This window comes from Thalassophryne amazonica, chromosome 8, assembly GCF_902500255.1.
Source record: "Thalassophryne amazonica chromosome 8, fThaAma1.1, whole genome shotgun sequence".
In the NCBI taxonomy this organism is placed as follows: domain Eukaryota; kingdom Metazoa; phylum Chordata; class Actinopteri; order Batrachoidiformes; family Batrachoididae; genus Thalassophryne; species Thalassophryne amazonica.
This window is the reverse complement of record NC_047110.1, coordinates 78692024-78710003: the sequence shown is the minus strand read 5'-3', so window position 1 is coordinate 78710003 and position 17980 is coordinate 78692024. Positions and strand designations below refer to the sequence as shown.

General features: G+C 41.2%; 2 protein-coding genes across 3 annotated transcripts in view; one reads left to right on the top strand and one right to left on the bottom strand.

Moving 5' to 3' along the window:
* LOC117515970 (ras association domain-containing protein 8) overlaps positions 1–12390 on the top strand; it is a 45535-nt gene extending 33145 nt beyond the window's left edge. For both annotated transcript variants that reach the window (XM_034176804.1, XM_034176803.1), the window contains one exon: positions 9866–12390. In XM_034176804.1, the coding sequence (XP_034032695.1) occupies positions 9866–9987 (122 nt within the window). In that variant the 3' untranslated portion in view covers positions 9988–12390. The remainder of the gene's footprint in view (positions 1–9865) is intronic.
* A 1998-nt stretch (positions 12391–14388) lies between these two features.
* bhlhe41 (basic helix-loop-helix family, member e41) lies at positions 14389–17719 on the bottom strand. The gene is given in 7 exon segments (XM_034176802.1): positions 14389–15920; positions 15923–16186; positions 16189–16626; positions 16768–16879; positions 16982–17089; positions 17172–17234; positions 17351–17719. Coding segments are annotated over 7 exon segments (1257 nt in total). The 5' UTR covers positions 17414–17719; the 3' UTR covers positions 14389–15711.
* Positions 17720–17980: the final 261 nt, after the last annotated feature.

Here is a 17980-nt window from a genome sequence, read left to right as displayed (position 1 = left end):
CCATCAGAGTAAATGTTATTAAGAAATGATCAGACAGAAGGGAGTTTTCAGGGAATACTGTTAAGTCTTCTATTTCCATACCATAAGTCAGAACAAGATCTAAGATATGATTAAAGTGGTGGGTGGACTCATTTACTTTTTGAGCAAAGCCAATAGAGTCTAATAATAGATTAAATGAACACAATAAAGCACTGATCCCTGTGCTGCTGATGCGTCAAAATTATTATTAATGTGTAATCGGCTGCGCCCGTTAGGGGTCACCACAGCAGATAAATTGTTTCCATCTCACCCTGTCCTCTGAATCTTCCTCTGTCACACCAACCACATGCATGTCCTCCCTCAGCACATCCATAAACCTCCTCTTTGGCCTCCCTCTAGTCCTCCTGCCTGGTGGCTCCATCCTTAGCATCCTTCTCCCTATATACCCTGGGTCCCTCCTTTGCACGTATAAACCATCTCAATCTTGCCCCTCTGACTTTGTCTCCAAACCGCCCCACCTGAGCTGTCCCTCTGATATGTTCATTCCTAATCCTGTCCATCCTAATCACTGCCAGAGAGAATCACAACATCTTCATCTCTGCCGTCTCCAGCTTTTCTTCCTGTCTTTTTGTTATTGTCACCATCTCTAAGGCCTGGTCTCACTACTATCTTGTAGACTTTCCCCTTCACTCTTGTGAATATTCTTCAGTCACAAATCACTCTTGCCGCCTTTCTTCACCCACCTGCACTCTCTTCTTCACCTCTCTACCATGAACTCCATTACTTTGGGACAGTTGACCCCAAGTATTTAAACTCCTCAAGCGTCCTCTCTTACCAAGATTTTATGAAACGGTCTGATTAGAAACTCCACTACCATCTCTTCAAGACATTTCTTGGGAGGTGATGGTCTAGTGGTTAAGGTGTTGGGCTTGAGTCCAGAAGATCATGGGTTCAAATCCCTGCCTGACTGGAAAATCACTAAGGGCCCTTGGGCAAGGCCTTTAATCCCCTATTGCTCCCGGTGTGTAGTGAGCGCCTTGTATGGCAGCACCCTGACATGGGGGTGAATGTGAGGCATTATTGTAAAGCGCTTTGAGCGTCTGATACAGATGGAAAAGCGCTATATAAATGCAGTCCATTTACCATTTCCATGCCTCTGCTGGAATGTCACCTGGACCAACTGTCTTACCACTCTTTATCCTCTTCGTAACTGGCCTCACTTCATTCTTACTAATCTCTTGCACTTCTGGATCTGCTCTCTCCACATCAACCAGCCTTTTCTCTCTCTCATTTTCATCATTCATCAGCTCCTTAAAATATTCCCTCCACCTTCTCAAAACGCCCTCCTCCCTTGTCAGCACATTACTTTCTACATCTTTTACCACCCTAACCTGCTGTGCATCCTTTCCAGCTCAGTCTTTGTCTGGCCAATCGGTACACGTTCTTTTCTCCTTCCTTACTATTCAACTTCTTGTACAGCTCGCTATATGCCTTTTCCTTAGCTTTTGCCACTTTTTTTTTTTTTGCCTTATGCTGCATCTCCTTGTACTCCTGTCTACTTTCTTCATCTCTCCGACTATCCCAATTCTTTTTCACCAACCTCTTTCTCCTTATGCTTTCCTGGACATCTTCGTTCCACCACTGTCTCCTTGTTTTCCTTCCATTGTCCAGATGTTGCACCCAGTACCTTCCTAGCTGTCTCCCTCACCACATCTGCAGTCCTTTTCCAGTTCCAATTCAGTGAGCAGGTGAGACAGGCACTGGATGGGGGGAAGCAGTTTTGGACAACAGTCTTCCTATTTCAGCTTCCAACATCTGATCTTTTGTTGAGCTCTCTCTCTCCTTCTTCTTCACCTTTAACGTCATCCTGCAAACCACCATCCGGTGCAGTCTAGCTACACTCTCTCCTGGTAACACCTTACAGTGTCCAATTTCTTTTAGCTTGCCTCTTCTCCAAATAATGTAGTCCACGTGTGTGCACCTTCCTCCACTCTTATGTCACCCTGTGCTCCTCCCTTTTCTTAAAAGTAGGTATTGCCCATTTAGATACAGTTGATGTACAGATGCCCACGTACTACCTGGCTGCAACAGAAAGATGCTGCTTTCGTCAGGTGGAGATGAATGAGTTTGCCATCCAGGACCCAAGGCAGTTCCGTAATGTCGTGGATGTGGCAATGAGCAGCATCAGTACAACCCCTGGCAATAATTATGGAATCACCGGCCTCGGAGGATGTTCATTCAGTTGTTTAATTTTGTAGGAAAAAAGCAGATCACAGACATGACACAAAACTAAAGTCATTTCAAATGGCAACTTTCTGGCTTTAAGAAACACTATAAGAAATCAGGAAAAAAAATTGTAGCAGTCAGTAACAGTTACTTTTTTAGACCAAGCAGAGGGAAAAAATATGGACTCACTCAATTCTGAGGAAAAAATTATGAAATCACCCTGTAAATTTTCATCCCCAAAACTAACACCTGCATCAAATCAGATCTGCTCGTTAGTCTGCATCTAAAAAGGAGTGCTCACACCTTGGAGAGCTGTTGCACCAAGTGGACTGACATGAATCATGGCTCCAACACGAGAGATGTCAGTTGAAACAAAGGAGAGGATTATCAAACTCTTAAGAGGGTAAATCATCACGCAATGTTGCAAAAGATGTTGGTTGTTCACAGTCAGCTGTGTCTAAACTCTGGACCAAATACAAACAACATGGGAAGGTTGTTAAAGGCAAACATACTGGTCGACCAAGGAAGACATCAACGCGTCAAGACAGAAAACGTAAAGCAATATGTCTCAAAAATCGAAAATGCACAACAAAACAAATGAGGAACGAATGGGAGGAAACTGGAGTCAACGTCTGTGACCTAACTGTAAGAATCTGCCTAAAGGAAATGGGATTTACATACAGAAAAGCTAAACGAAAGCCATCATTAACACCTAAACAGAAAAAAAACAAGGTTACAATGGGCTAAGGAAAAGCAATCGTGGACTGTGGATGACTGGATGAAAGTCATATTCAGTGATGAATCTCGAATCTGCATTGGGCAAGGTGATGATGCTGGAACTTTTGTTTAGTGCCGTTCCAATGAGATTTATAAAGATGACTGCCTGAAGAGAACATTTAAATTTCCACAGTCATTGATGATATGGGGCTGCATGTCAGGTAAAGGCACTGAGGAGATGGCTGTCATTACATCATCAATAAATGCACAAGTTTACGTTGACACTTTTCTTATCCCATCAATTGAAAGGATGTTTGGGGATATCATTTTTCAAGATGATAATGCATCTTGCCATAGAGCAAAAACTGTGAAAACATTCCTTGCAAAAAGACACATAGGGTCAATGTCATGGCCTGCATATAGTCCGGATCTTAATCCAATTAAAAATCTTTGGAAGTTGAAGAAAATGGTCCATGACAAGGCTCCAACCTGCAAAGCTGATCTGGCAACACCAATCAGAGAAAGTTGGAGCCAGATTGATGAAGAGTACTGTTTGTCACTAATTAAGTCCATGCCTCAGAGACTGCAAGCTGTTATAAAAGCCAGAGGCGGTGCAACAAAATACTAGTGATGTGTTGGAGCGTTCTTTTGTTTTCATGATTCCATAATTTTTTCCTCAGAATTGAGTGATTCCATATTTTTTTTCCCTCTGCTTGGTCTAAAAAAGTAACCGTTACTGACTGCCACAATATTTTTTCCTGATTTCCTATAGTGTTTCTTAAAGCCAGAAAGTTGCCATTTGAAATGACTTTAGTTTTGTGTCATGTCTGTGATCTTCTTTTTTTCCTACAAAATTAAACAACTGAATGAACATCCTCTGAGGCCGGTGATTCCATAATTTTTGCCAGGGGTTGTACATGCTTTCAGACCTGACCTGTACAGTTTATCTGTAATAGGTGGTCATATTTAACAGAGATGCAACAGTGCACCCATATTTAGTCCAGTCTACTTGAAGGAATGATGTCACTTGTTGGTGGGAAAAACCTGCAGACTCTTCATTGCCTGTGGATGGCAGTGGTGGGACAGTTCCTCTAAGAAGGCTGAAATAATCATAATCACTTTCCCCAGTGTTCATCAGAGGGCAGGTTGAATGTAGGTAATGTAGTACTTTGCTTTTCACTGGAAGAATTGTGTGCGTGCATGTGTGCAGTTTTCCTTCCAGTCTGCCTGTGCTTTTGTGCAGTCATTTTGTTCTATCAGAGCTTTATTATTGCTCTACCAGGCGTCTTGACAGCGTGATATAAGAAAATGACTCAGCTGTGTGTGTGGTGGAGGGATTATAACAGACAAAAGAAAGGGAGCAAGGGCAGTTTTACCTTTTACCCACTCGTGAGGGCAATTACAGTCTTCATGCCAACGGGATACAGGAAAGCTTGGCATCATTCATTCACTCTCCAGTCTCTGCCAGCCCTTTGCTCCCTCCGTCATGCCATCTCTTTATCACACCCTCAGCAGATTCTGAGTTGGGCCCAGTGGACCGTAGCTCTGTCATCTTATAGTAGATGGGCTGAGAGCTGACACTTACAGTAAAAGCCCTGAAAAATGGCACAGCTGTCACAGCGTGACGGACGGAATGTACATTAAAATTCTACATTATCCAGCTGGTCATTAAAAACTTCCAGCTCTGAGCCAAAAAATATACTTCAGTTCTTGGAGGTTATTGACATTTATAAATTGAGCTTAGTGGAAATAAAGTGTATCCGGACTTAACATTCTGCTTAGTCCACACACTAAAGACCTTTGGACTGTCAGACATTTTTTGAGGAAAGCGCCTCTGGCTGTACACAGTTTGAGAGGAGCCACGACTTGTTTGAGATGTCCACACAGAAAGGATCATGTTGCGTAAGGAAACTGACGTACCACTGAAGCACTTCTACATTTCACAGTTTACATTTCTGCTGATGTTTTGTTTCTATCTGCTCAAGAAACTGCGTGAAGGTGGACACAAGAAGGAAAAAGGAAATACTGATGTACAGCTGACCAGTCAATGCACAAGACTCAAGTAGCTTTCAAATGGTTAAAAATCAGCTAAAAAGTGAAAGTATACTGTGCTGGCATATTTTTCACACCAAAAGCAGGTGTATTGTTGTTTGTTTTTGTGTGTCTGTGTCCAACAGTCTTACTGACAATGAGCTTAAGTTAGCAACTCTTGAAAGCTGATCTTTTTATCTCCAGTTGGATCTTTGTGCAAATGATTTTTTTTTTATTTCGTTAAATCTTGAAAAGCTAGCATCATAGTTTAGCATCAGTGTACAAAGAGTTTTCAGAAGGCAGTTCTATGAGCCTGCTGCTTAGATATAATCATGAGGCTGAGTGGCTGTGAAGTTTAAATAAAGACTTTCTGTAGCTCCAGCTGTCGTCGCTCATTTCACAGCCGCAGCCACAAATGGCCACGCAGCTGTGTGGTCATTTGTGTTATTGTTGCCTCCCTGTCAGCGTGAATCACTCTTGATATTTTTTTTTTCTAAGCTCTCCTCATTTTCAGAGTGTTCAGCCCAGCAAAACTACCATTCACTGCATTTAGATTGATCACCAATCTAAACAAAACATAACAGCCATAACATCTCTGCAGTTTGCAACACTCAGACCACCTCATCGGACACAGTCGTTCCTTAAATTCACTCACGTCATGTTTCTTGTTGATGCTGTTTTTGGTCTGATCGAAATTGGCCATGTGTTATGTCTTTGTGAAAGCAGAGACACAAACATAGCTGAAATGTCTTCTCCAAAGACACAGTAGAATGAAGCACACACCTGCAATTAAAATGCAGCTTCTTTCTGTGAAAGACAAAGAAATACAGTACCAGTCAAAAGTGTGGGCACACTTGACTGGTACTGTACATGGAAAGCTTTGCAATGATGCATCTGTGCATAGTGACTTTTGGTACATTAAAGGTTTTTTGGGGGGGAGGGAGAGATGTATAAACAGAGACTGAAGTTTTGCGCCAAGAACACGGATCTGCTCATCTGAACTTTCTCAGAAAAGCAACCAAACACCACTTTAGTTAGTGATCAAAACTGAGTGGATTACAAGATTTTGGTGACCGAAGATTAAGGACAACTCCTGAATCTAGTGAAAACTGACTCAAATTGCTACACGAGTGACAGATAAGAGGACTCGTAAGACAGAAGAATGGATTTTCACTTGGGAACTTTAACTTGTAAATTACATATGTGATTGTCACAGAGTTTATACCCACATTTTCCAGTAGTTTGTGTGAATTTACAAGGTCCGCAGGATTCTAAACACCACCACTGCTAGGGAATAATCACAAAAAAAGACATGTTTGTGGGTTTTTTCTTTTTTTTTAATAATTGTAAAATTGCCGTGTTCAGGTGTCAATAGTAATTTGAACTGATAGTAAGATAATGCAATTAAAAATTAAATCATAAAATTGCCTATAAGCAGCCTAAAGAAGGTTCTTTTTTTATTTTACTGTGCTCATGAAAACAGTTTTTCTACTTCATAATTTTCAATTATGGGGGGAAAAATGTCTTTCTAGTAACCTTGCATTTCATTATTTAAATCAAGAGTTTTGGTCCCAAACCAAAGAACTTACTCCGGCTATTTCTGTGCATGGCTCAGTGGTGCCTCCTGATGGCTCTGTCTTGTGGCAGGCAAACAGTTTTTAGATTTGCTTTCTAATTCTTCAAACTCACCACACTTCAGTTATACTGTGACGACTTCTGTGTCTTGAAGATAAACACTGATTCTTAACTGAGAGTTTCTGTGGAAAAGTCTCAAATGCCATCTTTTAATTAAGTCAAAGGGATTCCTCCCCTCATGTTCAGCATATACTTAGCAGTGTAGTTGAGTCTGCTTCGTCCAAGTCTAAGTTCTTATGACCTGAATCCTTGGCGTTGAAGTCTAAATACCAGATGCAATCACTGGAAGACAATAACACACAAAGTTTAGGAAAGACCTGTATAGCAAAGATCCAGTTTGGCTTTTAGTCCTTTATGTTGCTCGCTAAAATTAGGGGGAAGGGCAGCAATGATCTGTTGCAGGAAAACTGTAAAAACTATATGTATTGCTAATGGTGTGAGCCAGCTGGGACTTATTATAATGTGTATAGATAAGGAGAAGTGGAAAAAGATATATAAAAATTTGAAAATCTGACAGAGCTAGTTAATAACAGCCATACACATCTGTAGTTTGTACACTGGTAAATGGACTGCATTTATATAGCACAACAGAAGCTCAGAGCTCTTTACAATTATGTCTCATGTTCACCCATTCGCACAGACACACACCAATGTCAGGGTGCTGCCATGCAAGACACTCACTGCACACTGAGTAACTAAGGGATTAAAGGGCTCTGCTCAAGGGCCCTTCAGACTCAGACTTCACACAACTTTATTGATCCCAAAAAAGGGCAATTACGTTTACATTCCAATTACCTCAGACAAGATACAGCAATTAATCCACAATTATTACTTGTTTACTGTAATAATGGCACATATCAAAATTAAAGACAACACATATACATTTTACATTGTTTATGTGTACTAAACTTGAAGCAGTCCGTCATCCGAATTGAGGTAAAATGGGTGAAGGCCGCTGCAACTGGAGTTGTGCCGCCGCTAGCTTGGGGGGAACGGAGACCTGCCGCAGCTTAAAAACCGCGCAGCCCCCGGAGGGGGAAGGGGTGGCGTGAGCGGTGGCCAGGATGGGGTAAGTGATGGGGGAGCAGGAAGGGAGGTAAAGGGAAAAATGGAGCATGCTTCAGTCTTGTCCATGTGTAAGTCTGTCAGTTTATTGTCTTTGTGGGTTGAGATAAGAAGGAGCCGAATAATCTCACCAGAGCTTGAAGCAATTCCTCTGGAGGAAAACATTGGGCAATTTGTCCTTGAGGCTAGATAAGTCTGGAGTGTTGTGGTTGAGCAGTGAAAAACACTTTTAACAGTCCACTTGAACAACCAAATTCCAATTATGAATTAAGAATATTCACCGGCCTCCAAAACCTTCAGCTTCAACTGCAAGGTACGCATCAGCTCCAAGATGTCGTCCAATTTGCATCTGAGTTCAAGAGTCAACTCAGTCTGGGAATGCACTGCCTTGCCAACCTCGTTAATCATGACGGACAAGCGAGGGGCCGCAGTTCTTGATGTCGCCATCTTGCCAATTTTCCGGTAGATCAGGGCAGCACATAAGCCAAAAAGTACCAGCCCTGCTACCATGAGACCAAAAATGAATAAATTCTTGATGTCCTCAACGGAGGAAGGTGCCAAGCATGCCACACGCCAAGACCCCCAGGAGTCGAGGACATAGCCCACAGGATACGTTCCATCTGGACAGGTAGGATCCCCCGGTCCTGACCTTCTTGTAGAAAAAATGGTGCCAATAGTGTTCAGAGACCAGCTGATCAATTCCACGGTTAATCCAATAGTAGTCCAATAGATCCAGAATCCAATAAATTTGAGGAATTCACAGTCTGGTGAAGTAGGGACTTGAAGGTCCCTTAGCAATTTTCCAGTCTGGCTGGGTTTTGGACACATGATCCTCTCGTCTGAAGCCCAACGCTTAACCACTAAACCACCACCTCCCTGTGGCATAGCTAATCTAGCTGATATAAAATAAAATGCCAACAAACTACAAGTGTATATATAGGCTTGTAATCAATTGCAAACTTTTGGCATTATTCTTTGGTTGAGCAGAATTATACACAACTAGTTCACGTGGCATGGCCCGCTGATGTTTGCCACTGCCATGTTGGAAGTTGCTTATTACAAGATAAAATTAAAAAGTGTGTGTGTTTTTTTTTTTTAGTTTTTTTTTTAATCTATATTACAACAACATTTTCCATTTGGCATGCTTGTGTATTTTGGCTCAAGGACGAACACTGTGAAAATGGAGAGTTGATAGGACAAATATTTTTGGCGAAATTATCAATTTTATCTAACCAGTAAACAATGGATATTGTGCTGCAATGCACCATGGAAGTTCGGGGATTTGAGGTTTTAAATGTTATTGTGGTTCATGTTATTTGTCAGTGTTAGTGTTATTGATTTATTGTGTTTGTGTTGTTAAATTGGTTTAGTCAGTTTAGTTAAGTGTTATGTTGCTCTTACCATGAGTGAGTTAAGTCTCATGTTGTACCAATAATGAAACGGGTCAGGGTTCTAATGTCTTCCGCCTCTGTCTTTTGTTGTTGTGTGTGTTTTTTGTTTTGTTTTTGTTTTTTTTGTCAAGTTAAAACCACCTGCTTACATCTTTTGTGTGTGCAACTTCGATCACAGACAAACATAAATGCTTATGTATTTTGGGTCAAGAACGCTGTGAAAATGGAACTTTGATAGGACTAATATGTTTGGAGAAACTATGGATATTAGCTAACAACACTTAACAATGGATGTTGCTAACTACTTTCTGGATTCACACTCCAGCAGAGGGCAGTAAGTCATCTTTGTATTAAAAGTGTGAGTGTAGTGAGTGGTTTTATTGAGGTTCAATATAAGTACATTATGTAATTGTAAATACATTTAAAAAATACATGGATGACACAAGAAAGTGAAAACACTTATTTCCATTGTCGTCCATTTAAAAATCAAATGACAAAATCGAAGTTATAATAATAATGTGTATATGATAACAAGAACCTAAACAATTTATAAATACATTAAGACAGTAAATTAACATTAGAAATTACATAATTAACAGGAAATAAAAGGGTTGATTCCTCTTCTAAAAATTGAGATCTAGGGTTCTAAAAACATTCTGGACTCTCACATGCCATTCCAACTCATTAATTTATTGCCATCCTTGAAAGATGTCAGTTACCTGTTTTGTAAACACTACCCAGTGTTGCCCGTGGCGATCCACGGGTAACGGAGTAGTTATTATTATTTATTTATTTTACATTCTGTGTGTTTCCCTGCTTAGAATCAGTTCCACTGTCTGGCTCGCTGAAGCGTCCCGTGTCATCACACACAATGTCCAATCACCTCCGGGTCCTGCACAGCCCACTCACTTCTGGACTAAACCCAGAGGGAATCTATGTGTGATGCTCTAAAACATGGTGCAACATGGAGGGAAATCGCCATGTCTCCTCAACTGAGATTATTTTTACCCCAGAAACCAGATGTTTTTGGATATCTTCTTTTTTAAATATAGGATACCTCAGCAGCACACTCCTGTGTATACTTTTTTCAGCTTCCTGGGATATTTTCCCAATTCTAGTAATTGGTGTTGGTCCTGAAGGTGACCTTGACTGTGGAGGCTCATGTCATGGAGGAAAAGTGTTGATTGGAAGTTATGCACCACTTAGTGTAAGTGGAAGATTCCATATTATATTATGAAGGAAAAAAGCATTAAAATGGCACTGTATGCCCCAGCGTTCCGTCTGTCTACAGGCTGAGACTTTCTAAATGTCACACTGTTGTGACCGTACAATAAACAATTCTGTTAAGGGACTTGTACTCACTTTTAATACCTGCTGTAGAATTTGTATTGTCACTAGCATCATGATTGAGAAATGTTGCCTTAGCCTTGTTGAGAATATTAGTATGTGACTCTTGTTAACTATATATCTGACAGTATGCGGGATGTAGGATCATTTGTGCAGTTACTATGTTTTGTTTTTTTGCTTTTTCAGCTTAATTGCTGCCTCGTATATCAATCATGATCAAATATTTATCTTTAGAGTCTATAACTTTGCAAATGTATTCTTGTAGCTATGACCTTTAATCCAAACTATGCACAATTGTTTAATTTGTTATGAAGAATGTTAGCATCTGTATAAACAAATATAGTGGAATATGAATGTTTTATATTTGTATACAAGGTGGAGTATTCAGTTACAAAAATGCAGTTCCCTCATTCCTGCAGTTATGTCTACACAATGAAGCAGTATTAAATTCCTTGTTTAAGTGTTTTAATCTGGATGCCTGTATAGTATATTTTTGCCAAATGCATTATTTTTCATTCTGTGAGGTTCAGTGGCCAAAGAATATCTGGTCCTGTTGCATGTTTGTGTTGATCTAGATTTGCAGAACACCCACGCTAAAGTAAACATGCTAACGGCAAAGTACAACAGATACTGAATACGATATGTACATGAATTAAAGGGACATTCTTTGTGCAGAGTGAAAATAGCCAAGTTATTAATCAAAGCCTTTTTGGTTGTACTTCAGCTGCTAATCACATCAAAGTGCCTTTATATTCACTTAATGTATATTGTACACTAAAAATATAGAAGAATAATTCAAGCAATGGTCATTGTAGAAAATTTAATAGCTGTATTGTTTGCATGCTGATGTCCTGAGATAAACTGCAATATATTTTGAGGAAACTTGCCTTTTATCACGCAGTATTTTGTAGAAATGTGAATGGAAAGTACGTACACTTGGCTACTGTATTAGCCTCACTATACTATGTGATGTCAAGTGCATTCATGCAGATTCTGATTGTCATGTAGCACATACGTCTCACTACTGTCATCCTGGGATAAGTGAAGTATTTTAATACAGAAGTTACACTGAATTATTACAATGAGTTATTTTTGTCCTTGAGGGGCTTGGTGGTCAGGTTGTTTGAAAATCCAGTTGGATTCTTTATTAATTGACTGGCTCAGCCATTCCCAAAATTAAGAATGCTGCAGCCCAGTTTGAAGTCTGAAAGTCATCTAAGGCCCACCAAAACCTTCAGTCACAATGTTCGACACTTCCTTAAGAGGAAGTACATTCATGTGAACGATATGTTAAACTAGCTCAGATAAATGGACACACAATTTAAATCCTGTGGCTTTGTCAACTTCTGATTAATTGATGATAAAAAAAATTTAATTTGAACAACTTTTTTTAAAGGAAGTTTTAAACTTATGAAATCAGAAAACACTCTTTTTTTTTTTTTTTTTTTTTTAAGATTTTAATGATTTTCATGCCTCATAATAAAGCTATGCTTTGGAACCACTGGTATGGCTGATTGGCCTGCAAAATATTAGTGCAAATATGTCTGTTTTCTGGAGGCTGACTTGGTTTCCTCCATCCAAAAGTCCAAAATCCACTCAAAAGGACTTGAAGTAAATTATTACCAGTTAAGCTAACAGCTTATTTTTGGTTATCAAATAATCAACCATTTTTAGCCAATGTAGCCATTATCTACAGAATGCACAAAGCTTCTCATTACTAAGTTTAAAAAAAAAAAAAGTCTGTGATAAGTAGCATTTTGTGTTGGAGTGGATTTTCCCCTCTTAAGTCTGCGTGTGTGTGTGCATGTCCCACCCTGGGATGAGACGTAGGTGTGGTCACTGTTTACAAATGCAAGTATTTTAGAAAACTGTAAGATGTCACCTGTACATGTTTTGTGTTTTTTGCCTTAATAGACTGCAGAGTGACAGACATGCGGCTGTAACGCTGTCGATGACACAGAGTGCATGATTCAATAAACCATCAGACAAAATCACTGCTGCTGAATGTGTGCTGTGAATGTTTGTCAAGCTTTTGTCCATTAGATGGAGACATTTACCCAGTAATGGTGCTGCACAGTTAGAAAACTGCCCCTGAATCCTAGTTTGCAGTCATGTAGTGTTTTTGTTTTCAAATGTGGCTTTGGAGTTCTTTTGAAAGTTGTTTAAAGGCAAAAATAAATAAAGCTTTCTTGGGGTGCAAAATCTAGGATTTGACAGTGCTGTTTGTTGTTTACTAGAAGCTTATAAAGCGTAAAATTTCACTTTTATGGTGTTTTGCTGCAGAAGTAATAGTACGGGCCTTGTGATCACATATTAAAAGCAACATGCATTTTCTTGAGGATGCTGCAATCACTACAAATGTTGAAAATGGACGTCGGTGCACCAAGAGCACTCAGGTTATTCAGCGTGGTTCAGTAATGTTGCAGTGAAATGGTTAATGTAATGGCAAAGCTGTAGCGTCTTGTTTTCCTTCAGCCTGTACAGGCTGAGGGTAATTACTTCATCATCCTTTCATCACATGACATCCTTAAAGCTCAGCATACTCTACTTACCTCTGCACTGAGCAGTCATGTGATTGCAGCATTTAGAAGCAACATTTCACCGCTTGGACTTCCAGTGTTGTTTGATTCTGGAATCTATTCAAAATTGTGAACTCCACACATCAAAACCATGGAATGAACACCCACAGTGTTATTTTTAACAAGCACAAATTATTTTACCACTTTTAAAGGTGTTATGTTTTAACACCCTGAGAGTGTTAAATGGCTAGCTCCTACAGTTTGAAATACGCAGATTTTTCCAAAGCCATGTGTCTTTAGACGAGACAGATTTCAGCCAGATCATCATAGTCTATGTGTCCACACTAAACTGTTATTTTAAAACTGAGTGCTACATTTTTAACTAACCAATGGTGTTAATGCCCAGCTCTTACCATTTGAAATTTTTGGTATTTTACAAAGCTATGTCTTCTGACATGAATGATTCAGCACAGATCTTCTAAATTGTATACGTGGCCACACTACAGTGTTATTTTAACACTTTTGAAAGTTGCATTTTTAACACCTTTTCAGACATGAGTTAACACAGACCTTTACAAATTCATTGTCTACGTTATGTTTCAACTTTTAAGCATGTTATGTTTTAACATCCTGACAGTGTTAAACGCTAACTCATACAGTTTGAAGCATTGAGCCTTTTCCAAAGACGACGCTTCAGACATGACCAGTGTTAATATGAACGCTTACAGTGTCTGTGTCCAAACTAAGGTGTTATAACACTTTTGAAAATGTGACATTTTTAACTCTCTGACAGTTAAATGTGTTCATAATGTCACATTAAACAAACACCTTCACAAAATACCTACGAGGGTGCTTCAAAAAGTTCTCAACCTCACTCAGAAACAGGTTATAACTCTATACTGTAATGTGTGTATTTATATTGTTGAAGGTAATGGTGGACACTATGTTGAATTATAATGCAATAAAGTCTTTCTCATTATGTTTTCTGGTGAGGCTGAGAACTTTTGACATACCATCATATATAGCTCCACATTAAAGTGTTAACACTTTGAATGTGCTACATGTTTAACTCCCTGTTGGGTCTAAACTGAAACGGAGCCGATTCCAAAACCAAGTGTCTTGAGACATGATAGATTTGACACAAGCCTTTGCAAAGTTGCCAGATTGAATTCGAACTATGTCTAACTTCTAGGTGGCAACAAACCATGATGGAGTTTAGCTAAAACCTGTGGAGAACTGACTAAAACGGTAAAGGTGTGACACCAGCATGGTGTAAATTTGGTTTAAATTAACACCAGAACCTTAATACTTTTCACTTGACACTGGAGTTTAACACTGACAAATTTGCTGTGTGGATTTGACGTAAAAGCATCTTAACCAAAAAAAAACCTTGTATGTTACTTTATGGAACCAAGTGAATGGTAAGTTCTGAGATTTCTAAACCCAAACATTTGCTGTAAATGAGAAGAAACCTCAGCTGAGTTTGGATTTTTATTTTACAACTCATCTGCAATAATTTAGAACAGCATATGTGTAAAGCATTAACAAAATGTGCAACAGTTGCTCAGTTGAATCTTTAAAAAAAGACTTTTACAACATTGACATAGAGATGTATACTTTGTGGCTCTTCGCAAAAAACAAAAAAGAAACCTATTTACAGAGAAACATGCCACTTTATATAGGAGTTGATTAACATATCAGAGTTGAGGCAAAAATCAGCAGAAAAAAACTACAAAAGCAACAAATACACTCAAAACTGTCTATCTACTGGGTCACATGTGAAATGTATTTTTTTTTTTTTTTTAAAAAGCTGAACAACACTACACTTACAGGAATTTAAAAAACAGGCCGAGATAAAGTTCCTAAATGTTCACTTTCGTTCCCGTCTTTGTCAGATGTAAAAGTTTAATAGAATTGTGTTGTGCAGGTTAAATTATCAGCTGTGTTCTGCAGACTTAATGTCAGAACATCTGCTGCCTCCTCTAGTCTGAAATGAGATTGTATTAGAATTTTCCTCAACATTTTTAAAAAGGTTCCACGACAGTTATTGACTTTCAAAAGGTGTTGTCACAAGAGGGGGAGCTCGAAGCTGAAAAAGTGCACTTTACGTCTCAAAGGTCATCCTACAAACAGAGTTCAACAGCTGGGAAAATACAGGTACATTCAATATCAAAGATCTATAAGGTGCTATCCTACAATGCTTCCTGGAATCACAGGCCACTGAATATGCTTCAGGGTGTCAAGGAAGAGTTTGTTTTTATGTGACCCAGAGTGACCTCAGAACGGCCAGAGGAAGAAACTCCCCGATTTTGTGTTTTTCACGATGAAACCAGTGGTGACTTTAATGCTGAGGTGTGGAATTGATTATTTTTGTGCCTCCAAATCAAAGCAGAGGTACTTTATGGTGTCAGAGCCCACTTTAGTCACGTGTTCATGACTCAGCCCGTCATCCAGGTCATTATATTTACAGTCAAAGCTGTTTATAACCTTGGCAGAGGTCAGTTGCAGCTTCTGTACATCCAAAGTGACTCACTGATTAGAATATTGCACACTTTTACCCAACTGAAAAGTTTTGGCACCAGTGTTGCCATTTTAAAATACTTATTAAAGAAGATATTAAAAAAAAAACTACATTGTTGTGCATGGACGTCAATCATTGTCGATAATCATTCAAATTGATTGATCAGAGTGCAAAAGGCACAAGCTTCCACAACTGTTTTGCCAAAGATATATTAGCCTGTGAGAAATACTCGTAAAAGAAAGCAGAATACATCAACTCTTCAGCAGGACGCACGGGCGGTTTAACTGGGCTGACAGGCGCACGGCTGCTGTTGGGGCTCGATCAGGCCCTCCTGGGACCTTTCGTCTGCGTCACCGTCGCCGTCGTCACTGGCGGGACTTTCTTCTCTCTCCTCGGCTCCGTCAGCCTCCATGGAGGCGTCGCTGTCTGCGCCGTGGGAGTCCTTTGACTGCGGAGACGTTCCAAAGTGCGCAGACAAACCGGGAAAGCGGCGGCGGCGGCTGCTGCCGCCGCTGACGCGTGCGTCGGGTACAGCCACGGGAACGGGGACGCGAGCGCGGCAGGGTACACGTACTTGTCCATGTTAGTTTTGTCGAAAAAAGGCATGTAGGACGCCGCGGCGGAGGGGTTGATGAGGTAAAAAGGCATGCATATCGGTGTCTGCTGTCCCACACCGCTCATCCCCATCAGAGAGTTCATAAACGCCAAATCGGGCCTGGACGCGTCCGCGCCGCCGCTTCCGCTCCAGCTCATCTTGGTTTCTTGGCGGCGCGGTTGTCTCCAAACTCTTGCTTGACCTTTACCGCCTTGTGTCCCTGCGCCTTGACGCGCTCGCATTCTTTCTCTTTGCCTTCGCTCTTCTCGGCCTCGCCGCCGTATCCACTGTCCGTGTCCGTGTCGTTCTCGGTAAGCTCCCCGGTTTGGGTCCTCTGGATGACCGGGACGCAGTTGGCCTGGCTGTCGCATTTGTGCGCGGGTTCGCGGTCCTGTTGTGCGTCACCGCTGGCGGGGAGCTGCTGCTGGAACTGCGCCAGCACCTTATGGAGGTGGTTGATGAGTTGCGCGCATCTCTGCTCGCGTGTCGTCCAGTTTTCAAACTGGCTGAGGTACTGCAGGACCTCTTTGGCGCAGGCCTGGAACCCAGAGTGGAACGCGTCCAGATCCGCGTGAAGGGAGGATTTCATGGAGCGGTCTCCTACAACACACACACAACACAGAGCAAATATTAACAGATGCAGGCTGAAAGTTTGCACGCACCAAACGGTTTTTTTTTTTCTGCTGAGGCACGCGCGTTTTCTGTTATGTAACCGAACAAACTCCTGCAAACTTCTCTTACCGCTCTGCAAAGCGATAATCTTCTGGTGCTGCTGCTCGGTGACCGCAGTCAGCGCGTTCAAGTGTTTCAGCGTCAACTCCAGAACCACGGCTTTCTCCAAGTGTCCGAGCGTCTGCACACCAACAAACAAAAAGCTCAGCTGTCCGCTTTTGACCCGCGGATTAACCCGGATCCGTCTACAGAGTGCAAACTTTTGAACGTGTCGTGATCTCACCGACAGCTTCAGATGTTCGGGCAACAAATCCTTCAGCTGTCCGATGCATTCGTTGATTCTGTCTCTTCTCTTCTTCTCTATCAACCGGTGCGGCAACTTGTAGGCGTCCTGCGCAAACACACATTTGTCAAAGTTTAGGATTTCGTGCAAAACTACATGAAAAATTCATGCGTTTTCGGGTGGCGCGCACCTTTCCGTCCTCTCGTTTGATTCCTCGTTTGGATTTGCACACGTATAGAGAAGAGTAATCCATCCTAAATCACCGGAAGGGGCATTTAAAAAACAAGAACACGGTCAGATCGCACTTCAAACAGAAACACTTCGATGAGAGTTTGGCCAAAAAAAAAAAAAAAAAAAAGCGTCACTCACCCCCAAGAAGTCTGCGTGCTCCATGAACTGTCTGTCCTGGAAATGCGCTATCCTTTCGTTCATCACTGCTGCTGCTGATCGTCCGTTATTCTTCCACGACCCACGCGCGGCTGAGAGAGAGAGAGAGAGGGTGCACGGTGCGTGTCCTCCGGTGGAGCTGTGTCTCGCACACTGATGTCTTTTAGTTCTCTGAGCTGCCACTTTGCGAAGCCGTTGCCGCGCGGTGGTTAGAGCGCACGCGCGCCTTCGGCGGGGACTCACGTGTCGGCTGCACCAGCACTAAGTCCGCTAATTACAGCGCCTCCGTGATCGCGGATATCGCAGTGTGCAGTCGTGCAGCCGCGAGGCATGACCTGACTCGGATTCTGCATAAAAGGGGACACTGAGGCTTTGTTTCGTTCTATATGGCAGCGATCCATAAATGGAGCACGTGTCCCTGAGGAAGTGTACACACTGGATATAAGAAGTTCATATATACAGAGCTGATCAAATATGATGACGATGATGATAATAATGTGATCAGCTGGGAAAAGAGTTACCACGCAGTTGTTGGGGAGACGGGGGGATCTACATGTTTAAAGGGGTCATGTTATATAGAATACACTGGGGGGGGGGGGGGTTTTCTGTTGG